This window comes from Mercenaria mercenaria, chromosome 17 (genome assembly GCF_021730395.1).
Source record: "Mercenaria mercenaria strain notata chromosome 17, MADL_Memer_1, whole genome shotgun sequence".
In the NCBI taxonomy this organism is placed as follows: Eukaryota; Metazoa; Mollusca; class Bivalvia; order Venerida; family Veneridae; genus Mercenaria; species Mercenaria mercenaria.
This window is the reverse complement of record NC_069377.1, coordinates 7,278,943-7,301,135: the sequence shown is the minus strand read 5'-3', so window position 1 is coordinate 7,301,135 and position 22,193 is coordinate 7,278,943. Positions and strand designations below refer to the sequence as shown.

Here is a 22,193-nt window from a genome sequence, read left to right as displayed (position 1 = left end):
AATATAGGTCAGTTAACCTAGTAGAATGTACAGAAGTATCTACTCATAGTTAAAGGGGGAATTTTTAAACTTGAAGAGGAAGTTATGGACATTTATGACTAAAGTAGTACTTTTTACGATCTAATTTCTTTAATATTTAAGAACTTTGTACTTAGATTTATTACGGCGCCATTGTATACAGCAATATTTTTCTTATCTCGTTTATCTTATTTGTGAAATTTCCCGTTTGTTTTTCTGTAGTTGATCTCAAGTACAAAAATAACAGCCAAAGTTCTTCAGAAATTCATCTGTTACGTCATAATAAGTGAAGGGCCCCCCTTTTCACCAATTTTCAATAAAACGAATTTATTTCAGGATTGAATTTCTTAATGAAAATCTTTCAGTATAAGTTTTCTTTAGAAGTATCGTTTTAAAGCTTTTTGAATAAGACAAATACACCATTTTCTGTTCCTGTTTGGCTACTGTCAGACCTGTCTACCGTACAATGCCCGCGCAGTACTATAAAAAATCTGCTTATATATATATATATATATATATGTAGGCCTCTATTTTCTCTTCCTGTTAAACCATAAGAAAACTTGTAAATTTACCCGTGTTTAGGGACACCGACTTCAACCTGTTTTCAAGTTCCAAGGGAGGTCTTTACAGACAGGGTTGACTGTATTTTCACTTTGATTATTTTGTTGTTTCTCCAGGCTGGATATAAATGTTTTGTCAGTCAGAAGATATATGAAGATAATGAATAGGTTCAGTCTTTCTCCGCACGTGCAGCTTTATACAATTACTTTCTTACATTTTTACTTAGTCTTTTGGGGCCTCGATGGCTGAGTGGTTAAGGTCGCTGACTTCAAATCACTGGACCCTCACCGATGTGTGTTCGGGCCTCATTCGGGGCGTTGAATTCTTCATGCGAGGAAGCCTTTAAGCCGGCTTACTGAAGGCCGGTGGCTCTACCCAGGTGCCCGCTTGAGATATAGTAATGCACAGAGGGGACCTACACCATCAAAGCTGGAAAGTCGCTGCCATATGACCTATAATTGTGTCGGTGCGACGTTAAACTCAACAGAAAATACTACACAGGTTAGGATACGGGGTAGAGGCCATGATGACGCAGTTCGCCTTCAATGGTTCGTCTTCCTGTGTATGGTCACGGACCGATGCTCTTTCGAATGTTTTTAGATCAATTTTGCAGAGTATGCCCTATATACCGCCGCTTTTAATTTTTGTATATATTTTCGAGAAAAATGTTAACATGTTATCATATTGAATATATATGAGTATATATGATAGCCGCAACAAGTTGACAGTTCAATACACCCAAGGGCTTCATAAATATTTAGCTAGTTACACGTATTATAAGTTTGTAAACAAAATATATCTGCCAAGTATATAAGTCTTCAAAATAGTTTGCTTTTAACAGATTTCCAGTTGCTAATCATTCACAATGTCTTAAATTCCATGATGCTACGTGCATTCAAATAAGGATACACTATCACATATGAATGTGGTTTCATTACTGAATTTATTGAAGTAGTTGAATATTAATTAATATGTATATTAGGCTAGGTTAAGTGAATAAATTTACATTATCCTAGGCTGCGGTGCTGAGCATCATAAAGTTTTATTCAACGAGTTCATTAGATTTAGGCGGTGCCGGGCACGATACTCTACATTAGATTTAGGGGCTACCTGGCATTCTACTTTTAATTAGATCTAGGCGGTGCCGAGCATCCTGCTGTTAATTAGATTTAGACGGTACCGAGAACCATGCTGTTTTATTCAACGAATTCAGTAGATACAGACAGTGCCGAGCATCATATTATTTTATTCAACGTGTTAAGTATATTATGGCGGGTCCGGACATAAAACTGTTTTATTCAACGAATTCAGTAGATACAGACAGTGCCGAGCATCATATTATTTTATTCAACGTGTTAAGTCTATTATGGCGGGTCCGGGCATAAAACTGTTTTATTCAACGAATTCAGTAGATACAGACAGTGCCGAGTATCATATTATTTTATTCAACGTGTTAAGTATATTATGGCGGGTCCGGGCATAAAACTGTTTTATTCAACGAATTCAGAGCAGATACAGACAGTGCCGAGCATCATATTATTTTTATTCAGCGGGTTCGGTAGATTTAACAAGTGCCAATCATCATTCTGATAAATTATATTCAATGTGTTCGGTAGATTTAAGCGGTGCCGTGCATCATATAATTTTATTCAACGAGTTCAGTAGAAATAGGCGGTGCCGAGCATCGTAGTGTTTTATTCAACGAGTTCAGCAAATTTTTAAGATATATTCTGATACTTAATTAAACAAATAAATGACTTTAATGTACGAATAAAAAAAGAAGAAAAAAAAAACTTATAAAATGGGGAGTTGAATTAAAAATTTGTAAAATTATCCTTTGAATTCGTATTCTTCCGCATTTATTAACACACAGTGACATTGTATAATTGAATTATAATTCACCGATATATAAATAATCACCGAAAAACCCCCATTACTTTTTATACAGTGTCAAATAATCTGAATAGAATGTAATTTTCAATATTGCCTAAATTGGTTATGGCAGTTAAGGGAGGGGTAACTTTGGGTATATCTGCTGGTATTGCATAATGTTTGCTTTAAAATGTGCTGTAATGATATCAGCAAACTTGCGGCGCCACTGCTTAAGCTATGACTGTTTCATTTCATTTTTACCATAAATATGTTTTTTTCCGGTTGTTCTACGCTATCGTGACTGGTATTTTATGAAACCAAAATAGGACTTTGATGAAGGTAAACCTTTAAAGTTTTTGTTTAAATTACACCGAATCTAATGAAACCAAGTATATTTTTTCCATAATCTACGAAAGTCAAAATTTGTTATACACCATACTCATTGAGAATGTGATTTCATGAAACATGTAGTTTAAAGACTTAAGAGGATTGAGTATATACATGTATATTATGAGATACATATATGGCCACAGTAGTTAAATGCGTATTTATCCATAAGGTTGTCGGTGCAGACGGTTACATGTTCAAATACCCCGAGGCTCTATCAATATTTTGAAAGTTTAACGTATTTATAATTGATGTATTACGAGGTGTTTTTTTATAATCAAAAACGCCGGAAAATCTTGACATATAAAACTGTTTGATGTGTCTAATAATTTGTTTTTAACAGAAAAGACCTGTTTGAATATTAAAAAAATAATTCATCAAGTTGTCGTTTATCTGTCCTGGTATATTAAATTATCTATTCCACTTGTCGGGGGAGGGTGCGGAGAACGTTAAAACGGCATTACGTTATCTGACGTAACGGTAGATTTTAAACAAAATTGGCCAAGCTCTTGGTATTCATAACTTATACTGGTTATAATTCTTGATAAGAATTAAGGAAAAAAGATACTGTCCCATAGTTTGGGTTAAATTTATCAACGTTTACATTTCCACCAAGCTTGGTGTAAGATATTGGTAAAAAGGAATGAAGAACAAAGTTTTTTTCCCATTATTTCAAACGCGTTGCAACGGTATACTCGATCCTTCACAAAATATTTGGTACTTTTATTAGGATATTTTGCAAAAGTCATCTGTACCGCTGATCACTTTCACACTCAATTTTTAGGTAGTTTTTGAGAGAGAACAATTTTCGCCTAAAAAGTCGCAGTTCAGTCAGTAAATTATCAGTGAACACCCTTTCGAATAATAAATGGTACTGCCCAAATTGAATGACGGACCAGTTCATTTTAGGAATTTAGCAGGGTAAATGTTAACAGAGCAAAATCCTGCTCTCAAAAGCACTTTATCGTATTGTTTTGTAAAACCAGAAAACGTAAAACTACTACAAATTATATGTATACGCGACAGATAATCTCAATGAATCACAGCCGTTTTTCAACCTTAAGAAGGGTACTTAACCAAGAAGTTAAGGAGTCGATTCACCGGTGATATATTGCACTGAGAACGAAATGAACTATTAAAGAGGAAGACTATTTTACTATAATATTCCTTCAAGGTGAAAATGTCTATGATTATTTCGTCCTTTTTTTATTTCGGGATTCTTCTCAAAAGGAGTGAAGTGGCAATGGCAGTCCGACTAGTGAAGGTTAAATTATGACACTTAGCTTTTTGTATTGGAGTGATTATTAAAACATTTCTCTCAGGAAACTTTAAAATGTCAGTAACTATCTTAAAGATCACTTGTTTTTCTACAGGCATATATATGGAAATCTGAAGTATGGTAAATGGGAAAGTACAGGTTGTCTTTCGTATATCAGTACGTGCTATTTAAGAAGTAATATGTACCAGAAGCGTGTATTAATTATATAAAACATGACCGGGAATATATAAATCTCGAGGAATATTTTCACCAGGGCGTAGTTCTAGTAAACAATTCCGTGCTTCGAATGTTTAGTATGATTGGAACATACTTCTGCAACATATAATTTGATTGCTTCTTCTACGTCTCAAATCCGAAAATGCAGTACTCTCGGTCTCTAGAAGTAAGTAAGCGAGACGTCAACGGTACTGTGTATTTAAAAACATTTTTCGTTATATGAGCCGCACCATGAGAAAACCAACATAGTGCGTTTCCGACCAGCATGGATCCAGACCAGCCTGCGCAATCTGGTCGAGATCCATGCTTTTCGCTTTCAAAACCTGTTGCAATAAGAAAAACCGTTAGCAAACAGCATGGATCCTGACCAGACTGTGCGGATGCTCAGGCTGGTCTGTATCCATGCTGGTCGCAAATGCACTATGTTGGTTTTCCCATGGTGCGGCTCATATTAGAATTATTCAACTTCAATCTGCTGATGCTAACTTTTCAAGATTTAAGCAAATGAAACATTGACATCGAATAACTTTACTCATTTTTATACGCCCGTTTGAAAAACAGGACGTATTATTGGAACGCCCCTGGCGGGCGAGCGGATAGGCGGGCGGGTGGCGTCCACATACTTTGTCCGGAGCATATCTTCTTCATGCATAGTGGGATGAAACTTGGCACAATTATTCATCATCATGCGACGGAGTGTCATGCGCAAGAACCAGGTCCCTAGGTCTAAGGTCAAAGTCACACTTAGAGGTCATAGGTTAAATTCAAGAATGACTTTGTCCGGAGCATATGTTCTTCATGCATAGAGGGATTTTGATGTAACTTGGCATAATTGTTCACCATCATAAGACGGAGTGTCATGCGCAAGAACCAGGTCCCTAGATCTAAGGTCAAGGTCACACTTAGAGGTCAAAATATACAAGTATGAAAACTTTGTCTGGAACATTTCTTCTTCATGCATGGAGGGATTTTGATATAACTTGGCATAATTGTTCATAATCATAAGACGGAGTGTCATGCGTAAGAACCAGGTCCCTAGGTCTAAGGTCAAGGTCACACTTAGAGGTCAAAGGATACAAGTATGAAAACTTTGTCCGGAGCATTTCTTCTTCATGCATGGAGGGATTTTGATATAACTTAGCACTAATGTTCACCACCGTAAGACGGAGTGTCAAGCGCAAAAACCAGGTCCATAGGTCTAAGGTCAAGGTCACACTTAGAGACCAAAATTCAGATACAAAAATGACTTTGTCCGGAGCACTTCTTCTTCATGCATGGAGGGACTTTGATGTAACTTAGCACAATGGTACACAATCATGAGACGGATTGTCATGCGCAGGTCCCTTCTTTAGAATTACTTCCCTTTGTTGTTACTATTAATAGCTTATATTGTAACTTTTTCATTACTAGTCGTAGGGAAAAATCGAGACCACTTTTCTGTAGTACAACATGCATGTTACATCCAGTTTTGAGGTGTATTTTGACCTATCTCTGCCTGGTAAGGATTTTTGTGTGGACTTACAATTCTTTTTTTGGATTTTCTTTTAAAGATTAACTTCCCTTAGTTGTTACTATAAATAACTTATATTGTAACATGTTTTTTTTTATAATTGACCGTAGCCTAGGGAAAAACCAAGACCACTTTTCTGTGGTACAACATAGATGTTACTTTCACATTTTAGGTGTATTTTAAGGTATCTCTACCTGGTAAGGAGTTTTTTTTGTGGACTTACAAAAACAAAAGAATTACCATAATTACGAAACAACCACAAAATTAAAATTCCATTTGCAAATACAGGTGCTAGTGTAAAGAAATTGCTGTGACGGGCGTAAATTGTGACATTCTGGCACCATTGTATCACTTAATCCCACCTTTAAAAAGTCACACAAATAACTAAAATGTCTAAAACTTACAAATTAGCGATAAACGTTATGATAGAAGACTGAAGATATGACAAAAGAAAAACGCCATTGTCGTATACTATCGCGAAAGATCGTTTGATATTTTAATACTGTGAAATCATTAATATTTGTGGGGGACTAATTTTCGTGGATTTCGTGGTTGAGTCAATCGACGAACAAGTAAAATTCCCATTCATTTTATGTTCAAAAGTTGAAATCCACGAATTCATATCCCCTCGAAATTGCCGTTTTGACCCAAACCACGAAATTTCATGCCCACGAAATTAAATGATTTTACAGTATTTCATTTTATTGTAAAAATCATAATTTACATCTCTTTATTATAATAAAAGGTACTAAAGACATTTTTATGTGTATTTTTTGCCGTGATAGAAAAATGAATGAAGTGATATCTTTGCATATTTAGATATTCATGAAATTCTGATATGTTTTAACAACATGATGATACAAAAGTACTGAAGATATGAAATGTCAAAAAGTACATGAACTAATTTTAAAGATATTTGAAAAATGGTATCTGGCGGGTTAGTTGTTTTGTACGATACATTTCATTGCTTTTTATAAAATTATTTGGTCAAATTTACCAATTTTGTCATATCTGTTCGTTGTATTTATCCGTATTTATGTAGTTTTCGACACGTATAAAATGGCTACCGTCTTAGCTGAGGACACAGTTATACATGAACTTGCTCGAAATACTGTTCAATACACCCCAGGACTTCATCAATATTTTGAAAGTTTAACGTTTAATTGATGTATAGTTAGTTTTAAAACCGTCAGTATATGTTGACGTTTAAACTCTTTGAAGTGCGCAATAATTTGTTTTTAGCGAAAAGAACAGTTAGAAAACTAATAATTTAATCCATCATCTTGTCTTACAATTGTCTTGGTGCTGTATAGTATTATATTATTTTTCAAAACGTCACGCGTGACGTCATACTTGTAAATATACGTTCAAAAACGTTGCGTAATAGTTCAGTCCTGTCTGTTTGATTGTGATTAGTTATCTGAGCCGTGCCATGAGAAAACCAACCTAGTGGGTTTGCGACCAGCATGGATCCAGACCAGCCTGCGCATCCATGATGTTCGCTTTTAAAGCCTACTGCAATTAGAGAAACCGTTAGCAAACAGGCTGGTCTGGATCCATGCTGGTCGCAAACCCACTATGTTGGTTTTTCTCATGGCACGGCTCAGAACCTAAATTGACATGGTCAGACATTTAGTATTGACAATATTATTTGAACATATACACATTCACAAAATGTCACTTTAAAAATCAGTGTATACTATGCTTCAATGTATCATTTACTATTAGATGGAACGTTACATGAAAACATAAAAGAAGGCGGTGCCCCGCTGTGTTCCCTTTTTTGTTCGTTTTGACCTCGTGTGTTTTTTTCCTGTGCGTGTGTTTGTCGGTGTGTGCCGTTCTTGTGCACGCCAGTGTGCTGTGGGTAGTGCTTTGGCGAGGCTGCGTTTCTGGAACGTGGTTTTACCTGTTTGATATTCATCCTTGTCGTTTTTTGTTTTTGTTTTTTTTTTTTTGTGTACAGAACGAAAAACTTTCAAAAAATAAATGGATGATGTTATGATCGTGCAGTATAACTATGCCAAGATAATCTGTTCACATAATGCATTATTTACGACCGGGTTGACATGCATTAAATAGTTATGGTGCAAATAAATCGACTCCCATCATTCAACTTATAAAATTGATTCGTTATGAGTTCAGAAGGGGTCTTATGATTTTACTGAGCATAATTTTTGTTAAGATGACTAGGGGAGGGTCGGTGGGTGTGTTTCATAGGGATTTCGTCGTAACTGGAGATTCGCAAGATAATTTGAACTAAAACAACATGTTTTTAATAAAATTTGATTTAATCTGTGATTCAGTCAATAAAAATTGTTTCAATGTTATATTTGTTAAGCAATACAAAAAGTACTGGTATTATAAACCAGAGTACAAGGCAAGAAAAAAAATGTTACCCTTCATTATTGTAACAACATACACACTTTTGTACGTGATGCCTTAAAATGCAACCCAATAAAAGATACACTTAATTTGCCATCACAGGGTTGTTATAAAAGAAAGCAATAAAAATGTAATAATTAAGGGGTGTCATCCGAGAGGTTTATATATTTAAGGAAGACATTAGTGGTATTATTGCGCAATGAATAATAAAATTATGATATGAAAGTTTAATTACGATATGACACCAGAGATAACCATCGAACATTGACCTCGGGGGTGAAGGTCACGACCTCTTACATAGGGTTTATAGAAGAGAGTATTAGTAATATTAAGAAAGAATTAAATAAAAAAGGATACCATTAAAAACGAAACACTAGCCACATTAACTTTATCTAAATTAAAGACAAGCTTTAACTCACAGTCTTGATTTGAATCATATGCATTTCAAATAATGAACTATTTAGGGATTTCAGAGTGAACTGATGAAATGAGATTTGGTCTTATACAAAATGAGATTCTTAAATCTCAAATACGGGTATACTGAATGAAAAAGGTCCTCAAAACAAGTCACGGTTTTTGAATCCTCCGAATAATTAAGACAAAAATCAGATTTATGGCTAAAACATGAAAATTGACCAAGAAAAGGACTGTCAAATTTTTAAAAAAATATTGCAACAATAAAAAGTATTTAAAAAAAGTTGAGAAAAAAAACCCCAATTCAATGCTAGACTCAATGTAATATTTTATCCTCGTCTATTCAACTTCTCACATGTTTCTATTTAAATCTCTGATAAAATAGGTAGTTTTACATAAATATATAGTTAAAGTTTTTAAATTATATACACAGAAACATCTCCTCCAGCCTTTTGCAATAACCAGTAAAATAATAAATAAAGAGAAAAAGCCTATTTGAAAAGTGATTTGATGTCCTGGTTAAGATATTTCACTATGTCTGTTGTCAGGAACGTTCTTTCGTTGTCCAAAATTGTTCTTAGGATAAAAATGTAGGTTTAGTTGGCTGACCCCCTTTTCCCTCTCTTGCTCACCAACCCCCCCTCCCAACCCCCACCCCACTCACCACAACGTACACAAACAAGTAAAGAAAAAAGCGATTTTCCTTTAGTTCTATTTCGAAAAGAAATGTCATATCTGAAAACACTACCCTGTAAACATGAAGTCATTGGGCCAACGACGGAAAACCGTCAAAGGATAATCGTTGTTGGGCCACTGTTGGCCCAACAATGATTAATAAGTATTGTAAATACAGCTGTTGGGCCAACGTTGAACCAACTTTAAATTTCAGTCACAGATATCTCTGCATTGGCCCGATATTGATTTTCAGGGAAAGACTTATACAGAGAAAACATCGTTGGCCCAACGTTGCGCCAACGTTGGTCCATTAGAAGTAATAATATAATAATTGTATATTTTACAGGTCACTGTTTTATCACAAGCCCCCACAGGTATACACAGGTTGTGTAGCTGTAACATGCAATATTTAATTAATTATTAAACACTTTTCTGCACCAATTTGTAATCAGTTAAATTTGGGCTAATTAAACTAAAAACTTATCTGCAGCCGTAATGATATTTTGAACTATTTCAAATCTACTACCTTGAAAAAATTGTGAAAAAGGTATTGAAAAAAAACCCTTACTAACTCTATAACAAATATCTAATTTTATACAATCATAAAATGTTTACAATAAATCTGTGGAATATTCCAGAGCATGAACTCTCGTTAACCCGAGTTATGTAAGAAATCCCAGAAAATGTGGTTAATTTTACTCTCTAGGCCAGATTTCTAGCTTTTTAGACATGTGAAGTAAAGGAAACTATTATACATGTGATAGGTCTAGGTTTAACAAAAACCCAGTCTTCCAGCTATAAACTGTAAGTAGAAGTTTTTTTAAAAATATTTTTTGATAAAGTTATGGAATCTTATACAGAATTTCTTTTTATATATTTCCTGTATGCATGTTATATCCATATGACTTGAAGATATGTTAAATACTAATATCTAAAGCTGGCGGATGGTACTTGTGTTGAGTATTAAATTCTGTAAACAAAATAACTAATTTTCTTGTTAATTCTTACATATTTTTCTCGGTTAAATACAGACAAAAATTAATTTCATACATTAGTTATTGTTATCAATTTGACGTAGATGGTTTAATCAACATTATGATTTTTGTTTTTTACAGGGTGCTGTTCAAGGGAGTAATAATGGAGTGCCTAGCACTGTGGTGCACAGGAAAAAATAAAAATATAAAAAGCTGCAACTTCAGTGAGAAAAGAAAACAAACAAATAGAACTTGGATATATAATGAGTTAATATACAGACTGTAATTCACTTTAGTAGGATTTAATTAGTGACTGCAATAAGAAAAATATTTTATTACATTTATAAAAGACTGGAAACAATATTTTACATGTTGTAGTGTTGAAATATTCTGTTATATTTCTTCAGGAAAATTGCAAACACACTTTAAATAAATGTTAGATTTCTTTTTGTTAAATGTTAACAAAATCACAACTACTTGAAAATAAAACATGTATTAAACTATGCTAGTTTTAGTCTTTTTTCAATTTCGTAATCGTTGGGATAGCGTTGGCATCCATCTTTGGCCAACAAAGAAACAGAGTTGGCCCAACGTTGGACCAACCGTGATAGACGAAAAAATGCTGTTGGCCCAATGGAGGGCCAACGATGAGTGTAGGATATCAGTTGTCGGCCCAATGGAGGGCCAACGATGAGTGTAGGATATCAGTTGTTGGCCCAATGGAGGGCCAACGATGAGTGTAGGATACCAGTCGTTGGGCCAACGGTGTACCAACCGTTGGGCCAACGTTGCGCCAATTAGCAAAATGGCGTTGGGCCAACGTCGGAAATCTTCGTTGGGCCAACGAAGAGTCTGCCGTTGGCCCAACGTTGGGCCAACGCATGTCTGCTATCTGGGTAGCTTTGAAATATTGATCCAAAGAGACCACAGTTCGGCCTTTACCTGCAAGATCTGTATGGTTGCATAGACTAGATTACTAATGTGTATATTAATATTTACTTCAATAAGAAAGAAGGACCAAACATATTTCACAAAATTGAATTTTAGTACATGCAAACTGGCTTTTCGTTTTGGTAAATTCAAGGTCCTCGGTAAGGTGTCTTTGTTAAGAAAATAGACAATGCTGTTGATGAAGGTAGATTAGCCGTGGGCACTGATCTTGTACTGTGACGGCGTAGATTTGCTTAGAAAAGATAATTTGTCACATTGACCATAAATCAATATTTACTGGCTATACATGTTTTTACTTATATTATACTTCAACGTTAATATGTAAATTTATCAAAACATATTGACATTACAAAAGACAATAACCTGTTTTAGAGAAAACCGTGTATGACATGCTTCTGTATTTTAACATTTGATCAATCTATGGCGTAGCATTAACATTTTGTGTAAAAGACATAGTAACCTATGGTTTTTGTATCTAATATCATCAGTGATATTTAGAGTAACGTAGAATCAATATTCTAACACGATCCGATTCATTTTCTTATCGCATAGTGCGGCAATTTTCCTTTGATCTTTGCAGCATGTTATACATAGTAACACACATTATTACTACAAAACTGTGCTGATATCTTACAAAACTGTTGCGATATATATCAACACGGAAATCTCTATGGAGTTTCATAAGAAAAAAAGTGTTCCGATATATATCGGCACAGTAAAACTGTTCCGATATATATCAGAACACTTTTTCTCTATTGAGGTCCTATCAAGGGAGTATAATTTTTTCCTTTCAAAGAAAAGATGATTTTAGCTCCAGTTTACAGTTCACAGAGAAAGAATTGTCACAAACACCTACATTTATAAAGTAAAAGAATAAATAAACTAGAATATTTCAAAAACTTGATAGTTATTGCCAAATTCAGAAATATATGAAATTCTGAGATTTCTCAAATGTTTCTTTTTCTTTGATTTTTTTTACAAACAAAACAACAAATTTTACAATATGTCTGACCAATGAAATGCAAAGATTTAAAACCAATGCAGAAATTTGTTGGGTACTTTTATCTGGGGAACACATTTTCTAAAACAGAAGTTTTAGTGTTTCAGTCAGCGAGGCGCAGAAAGGGAATCAAAATAGTAAAAATGATAATAAACAAATTTAAATGAAAATAATATATAAATTTTAATGATAAACTATGCGATAAAACAGTTATAATATGTAGTGCTCGTGTGTTACCAGGATATATCAGAGCTAGGGGTACATCTCGGTATTTTTCTCTTCACATATCTGTCTCGGCCTACCGGCCTCGACGATATGTGCAGAGAAAAATACCCTCGATGTACCCCTAGCTCTGATATATCCTGGTAACACACTCTCACACATACTATAACTATTACCTATTAAACAAAGAAGGCTGGAAACAGTGAATTATTAAACAACAATTCACTGTTCTGACGTCACAACTATTACGTCATAGCGTCAAGCGGCGTAGCGGCGCGCTGGAAAAGAACCCGACTGAAAACGGGCAAATATTTAATGTATGCCGACAAGGGTGTACTTTAAAGTTCTTGATAACGTGTTAGAATCGAAATAATATATCTCATTCAGTGATTTGCTCTTGAATAAATCACTGTTTGTCGTTCAGATGCGTAGCATTATATCACTCGGGCTACGCCCTCGTGATATAATTCCTTCGCATCTGAACTCCAAACAGTGATTTATTCAGCGACAAATCACCGATGAGATATATTATTTCTTAAATTTACAGAAAATTATTGTCATGGCAAACTAGTTTCCAAGTCATAATAGCGTGTTACTGTCATAGAATAAGAAGAGCTTTCCTTTAATTACTATAAAAAATAAAGGATTGAATGAGTATACTCATTTAAGTTATTCAACAGAACACATTTTGCAAAAACTCTTGTTCAAAATGCACTTTATGGTAGCAAACATACACACTTTATTGAGGGTTTCATGAGCAAGATGGACAGTCTGTCTTCGGAGGGCTTACATAAAATAAACATTTTAGTCATGAAATAAAAAAAGGCGTACTAGTAAACCATTATTTCAGTATGAAAGCTCTTGATGTGGCGTCACTAGTTGAAAATACGATTTTTTTCATATTTATCTAAAGATATGTTTTGGGCTGTAATCATGTACAATGGCGGCATAGATATTCTTGGGAAAAACAAACTTGTTCAAGACGTGTGGGTCGCGTTTCGTTTAAAAAAGAAAAGCAGGCGAGATTTGATCCTAGTCACGATAAGCCGCGGGGACAGATCGTGTACACTGGCGGCGGAGATGTTCTTAAAAAAGATCATTTGTCAATCACTTTAACCATAAATCAATAGTTTCTAACTTGTTACAAAATACATGATTTGTACATATCTTTTTTGCATCATAAATTTGTACATTTATCAAATATATTGACTTTTCAAAAGAAATTAACTTGTTTTGAAGATACTGTGTATCAAGCGTTTTCTTTTGTTAATGTTATCAATGCATGACATTGATGAAATTTATAAAAAAAAATAGATAAATATAATATTGCACCAGCGAAATTTGGAAGAATGAGTTGTTTTTTCATTAGTCATATCAGCTTTAAAAGATTCTTATTAAATTATTTTACTTAATACTGACCAGGACAGACTACGCATTTTGTTAGAAAAGCAATAAAAATAGAGCTGTTTCGGTGATTATTAACATTTGAGCCGTGCCATGGGAAAACCAACATAGTGGGTATGCGACCAGCATGGATCCAGACCAGCCTGCGCATCCGCGCAGTCTGGTCAGGATCCATGCTGTTCGCTAACAGTTTCTCCAATTCCAATAGGCTTTAAAAGCGAACAGCATGGAGCCTGACCAGACTGCGCGGATGCGCAGGCTGGTCTGGATCCATGCTGGTCGCAAACCCACTATGTTGGTTTTCTCATGGCACGGCTCATTTATTCTACTCGGCTTAAAAATGCGCAAATATAATGCACAAAAGAACAGACTTTTCGGTGACATACAGACACTTTTGCTAGTGCCAGGTTTCCCAAAGTAGAAAGTATAGACAATATTGACAGTCTGTAGAGCCCTCAAAGCGCTTTACACAGTCACTTAAAATCAAGAAAAATAAAAGAAGAAAATTTCATAAAGATCAAACTTTTAGTGTAGCGTCCCTGTTATTTTCAAAAAAAATCACATGATTTAAAAAAAAAAAAGATTAACCCACTATAAGCCATTCCCAAGACCGTCAATCATAGCGGTGTAGACATTTTGCTTTAAGAAAAATTTGTTGTTCATATAAATTACTTCTTCATACAAATTACTAATATCCAATTTGGCCTAATTTTTATACATACTTCAATACAAAAAGATAAATTAAAACGTTAGAAGAACCCAGTATTATAGACCTGGCATCAATGAAAAGATAATTGTATGAAAGTGTTACAAAAATAGTTATGCATCTTATAAAATAACATCTTAATTTATAGTTTATACGTTTGACAAACTGCGGCCATGAAATAGCTTGTTCCACAAGCAGAATCTACAGCAACTTTCATCTACTTTTAATTGAAAAGTACGTTCATATCAAACGTTATTTTAGGGTTAATGATAATTCTAAAACTGTCTGGTTATAGAAAATCGAAGTAGGAAAATGATTGCACTTTAATGTCAAAAGTAAGACGTTTTGGAAACATACTTGCACTTCCGATTTCTCCGACTAGACTGTATAGTACTCAAAAATGCAAACAACCATTTTAATCAAGAAATAATAAAGAAAAACAGTCAGGGCAAACGTTCTTAAAAATACTTTTATTAAGCCTTTTCACGAAGTTTCCATTCCCATTTTTTTAAAGGCATGGATACTGTTTGATGAAAATCACGATAAGCCGTGGGCACTGATCGTGTACTATGGCGGCGTTGATGTTCTTAAAAAAGATAATTTGTCAATCATGTTGACCATAAATCAATAGTTACTAACTTGATACAAAATACATGATTTGTTCTTATCATTTTGTTGAATTAATCTGAACATTTATCAAAACATTTTGACTTTTCAAAAAGAAATTAACTAGTTTTGAAGACACCGTATATAGTTAATTTCGCCTTTTTTTACTTGTTTGATGATAAATACAAAATAATGGACAAATTAAATAATAAAAAGTTGACAAAAAAGGTAAAGTTTAGATAAAAGAAAAGTGTCTTTACGGATATCTAGCGTAAGTCCAATTTGAAATAGTATGAACTAAATGCTATTTTGACTTTGGCATTAAAGCATATTTGCAAAAACAAAAAGGATTTATTTCATTCTTTTACGTGACATATTACTATTATTAGTTTAAATAATTGACAAACAAATGCAGTAAACAATATTTTATGTTTCTCTTTGGAAATTTGTCAACAGATTTATCATAATGATTGTTTTCGTCGGATATATCACGTTTAGGGTTGCTCAGCTGCTTTTAAGATTTCCAGCGTTTTTAATAAAAGCTGCATCAAAGCGGCTTGTTTCAATATATGTCAGAATATTGTATTCTAATCAGAAGTGATTCCTCAAATATTAAATGCAACACTTGTCGATCAAAGAAGGGAGTTGTCATTAAATATATATTCTTCATTTTCATAAAATCATTTTTCTTAAAGTGCTTGTGGTAGAATTCGGCGAAAAGGTCAAAATGATTAGCAAATCATCAATTGTACGTGTATTTATAGAGGTAGCGCCTTCCTTCGTTTAGTTAAATGTGCAGTAAACTTCCTACCATTCTGGGACTTAAAACAACTGACATATAGGTAGAAAAAAATCCTCGCAGCCGCCTTAAGGGAATTTACAAGCTTTTTCAATTTTGCAAACTTTCTAAGAATTGTAATGGAAAACGTTCACTGGGGATCAGTACTAGAATAATTTATCAATGCATAAGATGCCAAAAAGTGTATATTTAAGTAACGTTTAAAGTCTGAAAAGTAAGAAGGGCAAATGTTCAATAGAAAAATTATATTGGTGAAATTGTCTTGTCTTTATGTACAGAATGCAAATTCATACAAAGGTTCATTGGAATCTGTACTAGATTAACAATGACAGAACAAAGTTTAAAGCCTAAGTCTAAATTTGAAACATAAAACGTCGAAGAAAGCATTACAAGTCGTCTATTAATTTTATTTGTAAACAATTACTGATAATTTCAAAGATATCGTCTTTAAAATAAAATGATTGAAATGGTAATTCTCCATTTACTAACTGTACAAGGCGGCTTACTTTAAAGTTTATAAAATATTTCAATTAATCATAAATTAAAACAACAAATTTAAAAAATCATCGGAGCTGTCTTTTCAAGACAGAACAATGACAAGTCACATATAGTACAAAAAAGGGGCCGATCTGTGAGACAATTAGTAGTTACTGGTGTATCATGACAATCCGTTAGAAAAAAACAACAACACGTGTTTTGATGGATGTGCCGTTCCCGCGGCCATCCATGGCCCTGTCTCTCTTTCCCTCGGCTCTTTGCATCCGCCGTGGACCTTCAAGCTAGACCATCCCTAGTTAGACGCATTGTCAACTCCTGGAGGTATATCTCCGTTCAATTATCGATTTTATTGATTTTATCTTGTCAATATTGATGGATCATATTTAACAGTATCTCACTTGTAACTTTTAATTACACGACTTCTTGACAATCAAAATTAAATCCCGCCCACTTTTGAAAATTGCCAGCAGCCCTTTTTGGAAAGCTCACCGCAAAAACCTGTATATAACATGTTAACACTAACTTTGCTCAAACTCAAATGAATATCTTATGAGGAAACATCCTCGGTTTTATTTAATAGAAGGAAACTTGTGTTAAATTTTAAATTTCTATTTCCTCGAAATATTTCCTGATGGTTGAAACACAGACACTGGATTTAGAATCAGGTAATTTTAAAAACCAGCTTCCTGATAAAGTTTTAAATTTTGACATCTAACCAAAACTTTTATATCTAACACGCAATTAATTTGAAAGTACTTTTATTTTGTTTATACTGTTCCATATATATTGACTTATATTAACAATGGAAAAGGGTTTATTTTTCTTTTGTTGTTTGGAATATGGAAAGTGCATGATATATATTTTTTTATGTGAGCCCCTCTGCTCCAAAGTACATTTCAGAGGGAACGTATTTATTTTAAAACAGTTGGTACATGTATAGTATATAGCTATCGGCACTGTTAACAAAAGTTACTAATTTTGAAAATTGCCGAATTGCCGCGGAAAGGACGAGCACCATCCTTTACTAAAGTAAATGTGCATGAGTAAACAACATTAATAAAGTAAATAATCATGATTAAAACTTCATTACTGTTAAAAGTAAATATGCATGAGAAAAATCATCATTTTGTAAGTTGCACAAAACTATAGTTTTAAGTAATCTGTGACTAGTTATTTAAGCTTAAATATTCACAAATTATAATGATAACCAATATAATGTATTCATCATCATCATCATTACCATCATCATCATCATCATCATCACATTTTTCATCTTAATATCTTACCCAAAAGAACATAGACATTCTACTGAAGCGAAATTATTTAGAGAAGATATTTAATAGAAAAAGACATGAATAAATATATTTTACTAAAGTAAAACTAGAACATAAATCATACAAAAAGGCAGAGCAGAAAAAGCAAGTTTCTATTTTTTTCTTTCAGCTGATGCTGACCACTTAGATCTTTTCTATCTCGTGGATTGTGTCCTAGATGAAATCGAACAGGCCAAAGCTCTCAAACGACAGTTTGATTCCGACGGTTCCGACGGTGAACAAGACGCAATAATGCCGGCGGCGGATTCTGAAGAGGTATACCATCGTTTTTTCTCTGCACGCACGTTTTTCTCTATGTTTCACACATTTCTATTTTATCTTTTACGTTCCTTTGATATTTTTCACTTTTTTATTTATTTTAACTTATTTTCTAGCTTGCGCTTTCGGTGAACTGGTTTGCCATATCAAAGGGTGATGAAAATTGTTTGCTATCTTATTTGTTGTCACTTTTAACCCTAGAAAACAAAAAAGAAAAGAAGTCCTAACATGTAGCAGAATACTTCACGTAAATTGTAGTCTACGTAAATAGGATCGATTGAGTTATGTTGACAAGTATTATGCCACGAAAAGGTTATCTACACAACCCAGCTTTTATTTGATGAATTTGAAAACTTTCATCCAATAAAAAGTTAAGAAGTTAGTTACTTTCACTATAACGCCCACCAACAGGGAATATAAAAATATATTTTGTCTATTTCAGCATACTGATCTAATGGATCAAATAGAAAGTGCTCTGTCACCATTCGAGGACGGAATGACTGCCTATAACTCTTTCTTTGAAAGTCCCTGTATGCAGCAGAGATCTTACCCGACCAATCAGCTTCCGTCGGCGGGTCACCACACACAGAGTATCGCCGACGATCTAGTAGAACAAATTGACATGGACAATGAATATCTTTCATTTGTTTCAAAAGACAACAAAGATGACTCTCAATATTCATCCGCTAGTACAAACAGTGCCTCATCATCGCAATATAATGTGCCTACGCGAGAATACGTAGTGCCTGAAGACATTTTACAGTCTGCAATATCATTGCAAAGCATTGTAAAAGACAGCTGTGATTCTGTAAATAAATGCACGGATGGTTCAAGCACACATAGTCATGTTAATGAAAAGATCCACACAGAAACCAATAAAGATTATATAAAACACTTTGACGAACTGAAGCAATATTCGGACCTTATACAGTTACCGGATATGACATCAAGATTTGTATCACAGCCGTCAACCTCATCGCAGAAGGAAACAATTAAATATTCACAAGCTCAGCAACACAACATCGTACAGACACACAGTTTTTACGATGAAGACTCAAATGGTATGTATCATGTTTATATGAAAGTTTACAAGAAATACAGTATCTGGAAAATATTTACAGAAAAATATCGTTAAGGAAACTTTTTTTCACTTAACTATTTTTTCATAGTTTGTCAACACTTGAATATGAAAAACATTTTACCTATACCTAAAAATGCATCAGCAGTACATGTTTATTTTTGTCTTATATTTATAGACACTACATCATCAGAGTTAATGAGCTGGACTGTCAAGCATCCAGAGAACTGGAGTGCAACGGAAGTGCTGGACTGGTTATATTACTCCGCTGAAAAACATGGCGCCGACTGTTCTTTACTTCGTGGTGAATCTTTTAGGACAGTTTCCGGGGAAATGCTGTGTAAAATGACTCCCGAAGACTTCAGAGCCTTGGACCCGTACTTTGGAGATTTTTTCTATAAATTGTTCAGACAACTGGTGAATGGATGTAAGTATATGTCAAAGACTTTATTTCACATAATATTCACTTTAAGAAGATTATAAAGATATTAAAGAAAGAACACAAACAAATTTGAATGATCTGATATTTCTGTTTAGCATTCTCAATAACCATATTGTCTGGAAATCTTAATATTATCTGAAGGAATTCAAGTAATCCATTTCATTAGATCCTTTCTTCTATTGAAGGGACAAATATGTTTCAAACGAGTAAAAAATGGCACGTTTTTTACGTAATTCAAACCTGTTTAAAGAAGCTAGCCGGTAAGGGGAGCGACACAGTCTTTCTGCTTGAAACAAGTTAAAGCAGTTGCCTTCTAAAATGAGCAGTAACTCATCGCTATTTTTTTTTCAGTACATTTCACCATGCCATCCGACACCAGTTTCTCAGAGCAATCCGATCTCGACCAAACTTACAGTTACATTGAATCTCGCAGTAGTAGCAGCTTTTCCATGGCAACAAGTCCAAGTGAACTTTCACACAGTCACGTGTCTAGTCCAAGTCAAAGCTCAACCCAAACTAGTCCTGATATGTATGGTCAAGGAGCGGAGAGACTTGTTCCCTACGACTACATATACAGTAAGAGTTTATATCAACGAAATTGTTTTCTCTTAAATAGATTAAACACATTTTAGCTACTATTTTGATAATAGATAATTGCATATACATATGGCAACGGAATTAATTAAGGCTGTTCTAGCAACAAAACAAACCACTGTAATAATTATATCTGCTATTTTAGATAAAACGGACATTTTTTTTCTATTTTTAGCAAACGGAAGTGGTACCCAGTCTTGCCAGTCTACAGACACCGGAAGTATGATGCCTCCACAAGCAACATTAAACTATTCTCTCGGTATCCAGTCTGTGAGTTATCCGTACGATTTCACAGCAACTCAGTATCATCTTAATCCGAAATCCCAGTACAAAATGTCCGCTAGGGAGCGCTACGATACGAATGGGACACCAAGACGTCGGCCAGGTCGGCCACGAATAAAAAGCATACCAACTGAAGAGGAACTGCAAGCGCAAAGAGAAAAGAAAAGTAAGTAGATCTATATAACAAGGAAGCAAGTCTTTATAATAAAACAATGAATTTTTAAGCTAACGCCATTTTCTTAACTTTTAAAGGGAAGTAAATCTTGAGAACAAATATTGTTATAACATCAAGGGAAGTAAATGCGACTGTTTTATTTTGCGAAGTGGAAAATTAACTTACTAAAGTACTGATCAACCGAAATTATTTTACAGGATTTTTAAAGCTATTATTATTCATTAATAATCTTTATTTATTTTTCAGTGAAGAGTCAGCACCTATGGGAATTTATCTACGACATGCTAAACAACCCGACATACAATCCTTCCATTTTGAAATGGGAAAACCAAAACGAGGGCGTCTTCCGGTTTGTGCAATCGGAATCAGTTGCGCAGCTATGGGGTACATTGAAGAGCAACGAAAACATGACATATGAGAAACTTAGCCGGGCTATGAGGTAAGCATACCGTGCATTTAAGTACTCTCATACAGTTTTATCATATAGTGTCGTTCACAATCAGTATTCATCATTAATCTGAAGTGACATTGATAACAAATACACATGTGTGTTTCATGGGAAAATGATATAACTATAATACAATTTATGATACAAGTATGTTCAATGAGATATATAACATTTCAACATAATATATGGAATGACTAATACAAACCTGAAACACGTCCAGTTCATGATAATTTACTAAAGCTTAATTCATTTTTTTCTTTCAGACATTATTACAAGCGTGGGATTTTAGAAAGAGTTGAAGGCAGACGACTTGTTTATAAATTCTCGATGGGAACCTTGGAAAGGATGCGACAGAGAAAACCAGAGAAAACTGTCGTCTGCTAAGACCCTTTCAGACAGAAAAAAACATTTGTTAAAGTCAAATGCCATGTGCCATAATTGATACTTACTACACCTAGTCAGTCGTTTTATAGTTTATTTACGATTTTGAAATCCACAGAAGAAAAAAACAACAACATCAAAATGACAACTTAACGGATTTTAGGGCAGCGGACGCTATATTTCCTGCTAACTCCTACCAGCTGAAGTAATGTAATTATTTCTTGGTTATGTGAAAACTACTTGCAACGCTCTGAATGAAGGGTATAATATACATGTATAATAAACCCAACGTGCAAAAATGTCTGTACAGTCCGTACAAACCTCGTTTTGGACTTGGGATACAGTAATAAATGTGCTAAATATCTAACCTATCATGTGATAATACTTTCCATTAATCCATGTTGTAAATAATCTTAGATAATTTATTAAATTATTTTGATACTACTAGAGTGTATCTTGTTCTTACACTTTACCTTATCATCCTAAAATGTATATTTGAAAAAAAAAACAGACGCGTATTTTAGTTATTTTAAGTAGAGGTTATTCCGTGTAGCGTGTGTTTAAATATACTACTGTTATGTTTTACACGTGAAATACATGTTCCCTTTAACAAGTTCGAACAACACTTGATAGACTCGTTCGTCCTCCACCTCTGATTAATCATGTGGGGAAGTTGGCAGTTACTTGCAGAGAACAGGTTTGTACTGGTTCAGAATCCAGGAAT

General features: G+C 34.2%; 1 protein-coding gene across 6 annotated transcripts in view; it reads left to right on the top strand.

Annotated features, from left to right (window-relative positions):
• The window catches only part of LOC123536193 (ETS-related transcription factor Elf-3-like), a 51,882-nt gene extending 29,969 nt beyond the window's left edge, over positions 1-21,913 (top strand). For 4 of the 6 annotated variants that reach the window (XM_053528901.1, XM_053528899.1, XM_045319156.2 and 1 more), the window contains exons 2-8: positions 17,921-18,066; positions 18,512-19,130; positions 19,326-19,574; positions 19,941-20,165; positions 20,359-20,631; positions 20,887-21,079; positions 21,352-21,913. In XM_053528901.1, the coding sequence (XP_053384876.1) occupies positions 18,043-18,066; positions 18,512-19,130; positions 19,326-19,574; positions 19,941-20,165; positions 20,359-20,631; positions 20,887-21,079; positions 21,352-21,472 (1,704 nt within the window). In that variant the 5' untranslated portion in view covers positions 17,921-18,042 and the 3' untranslated portion in view covers positions 21,473-21,913. Of the gene's footprint in view, positions 1-2,645; positions 2,791-17,093; positions 17,143-17,920; positions 18,067-18,511; positions 19,131-19,325; positions 19,575-19,940; positions 20,166-20,358; positions 20,632-20,886; positions 21,080-21,351 lie in introns of those variants that run through there. The other 2 variants (XM_053528900.1, XM_053528897.1) reach the window with 2 other exon arrangements.
• Positions 21,914-22,193: the final 280 nt, after the last annotated feature.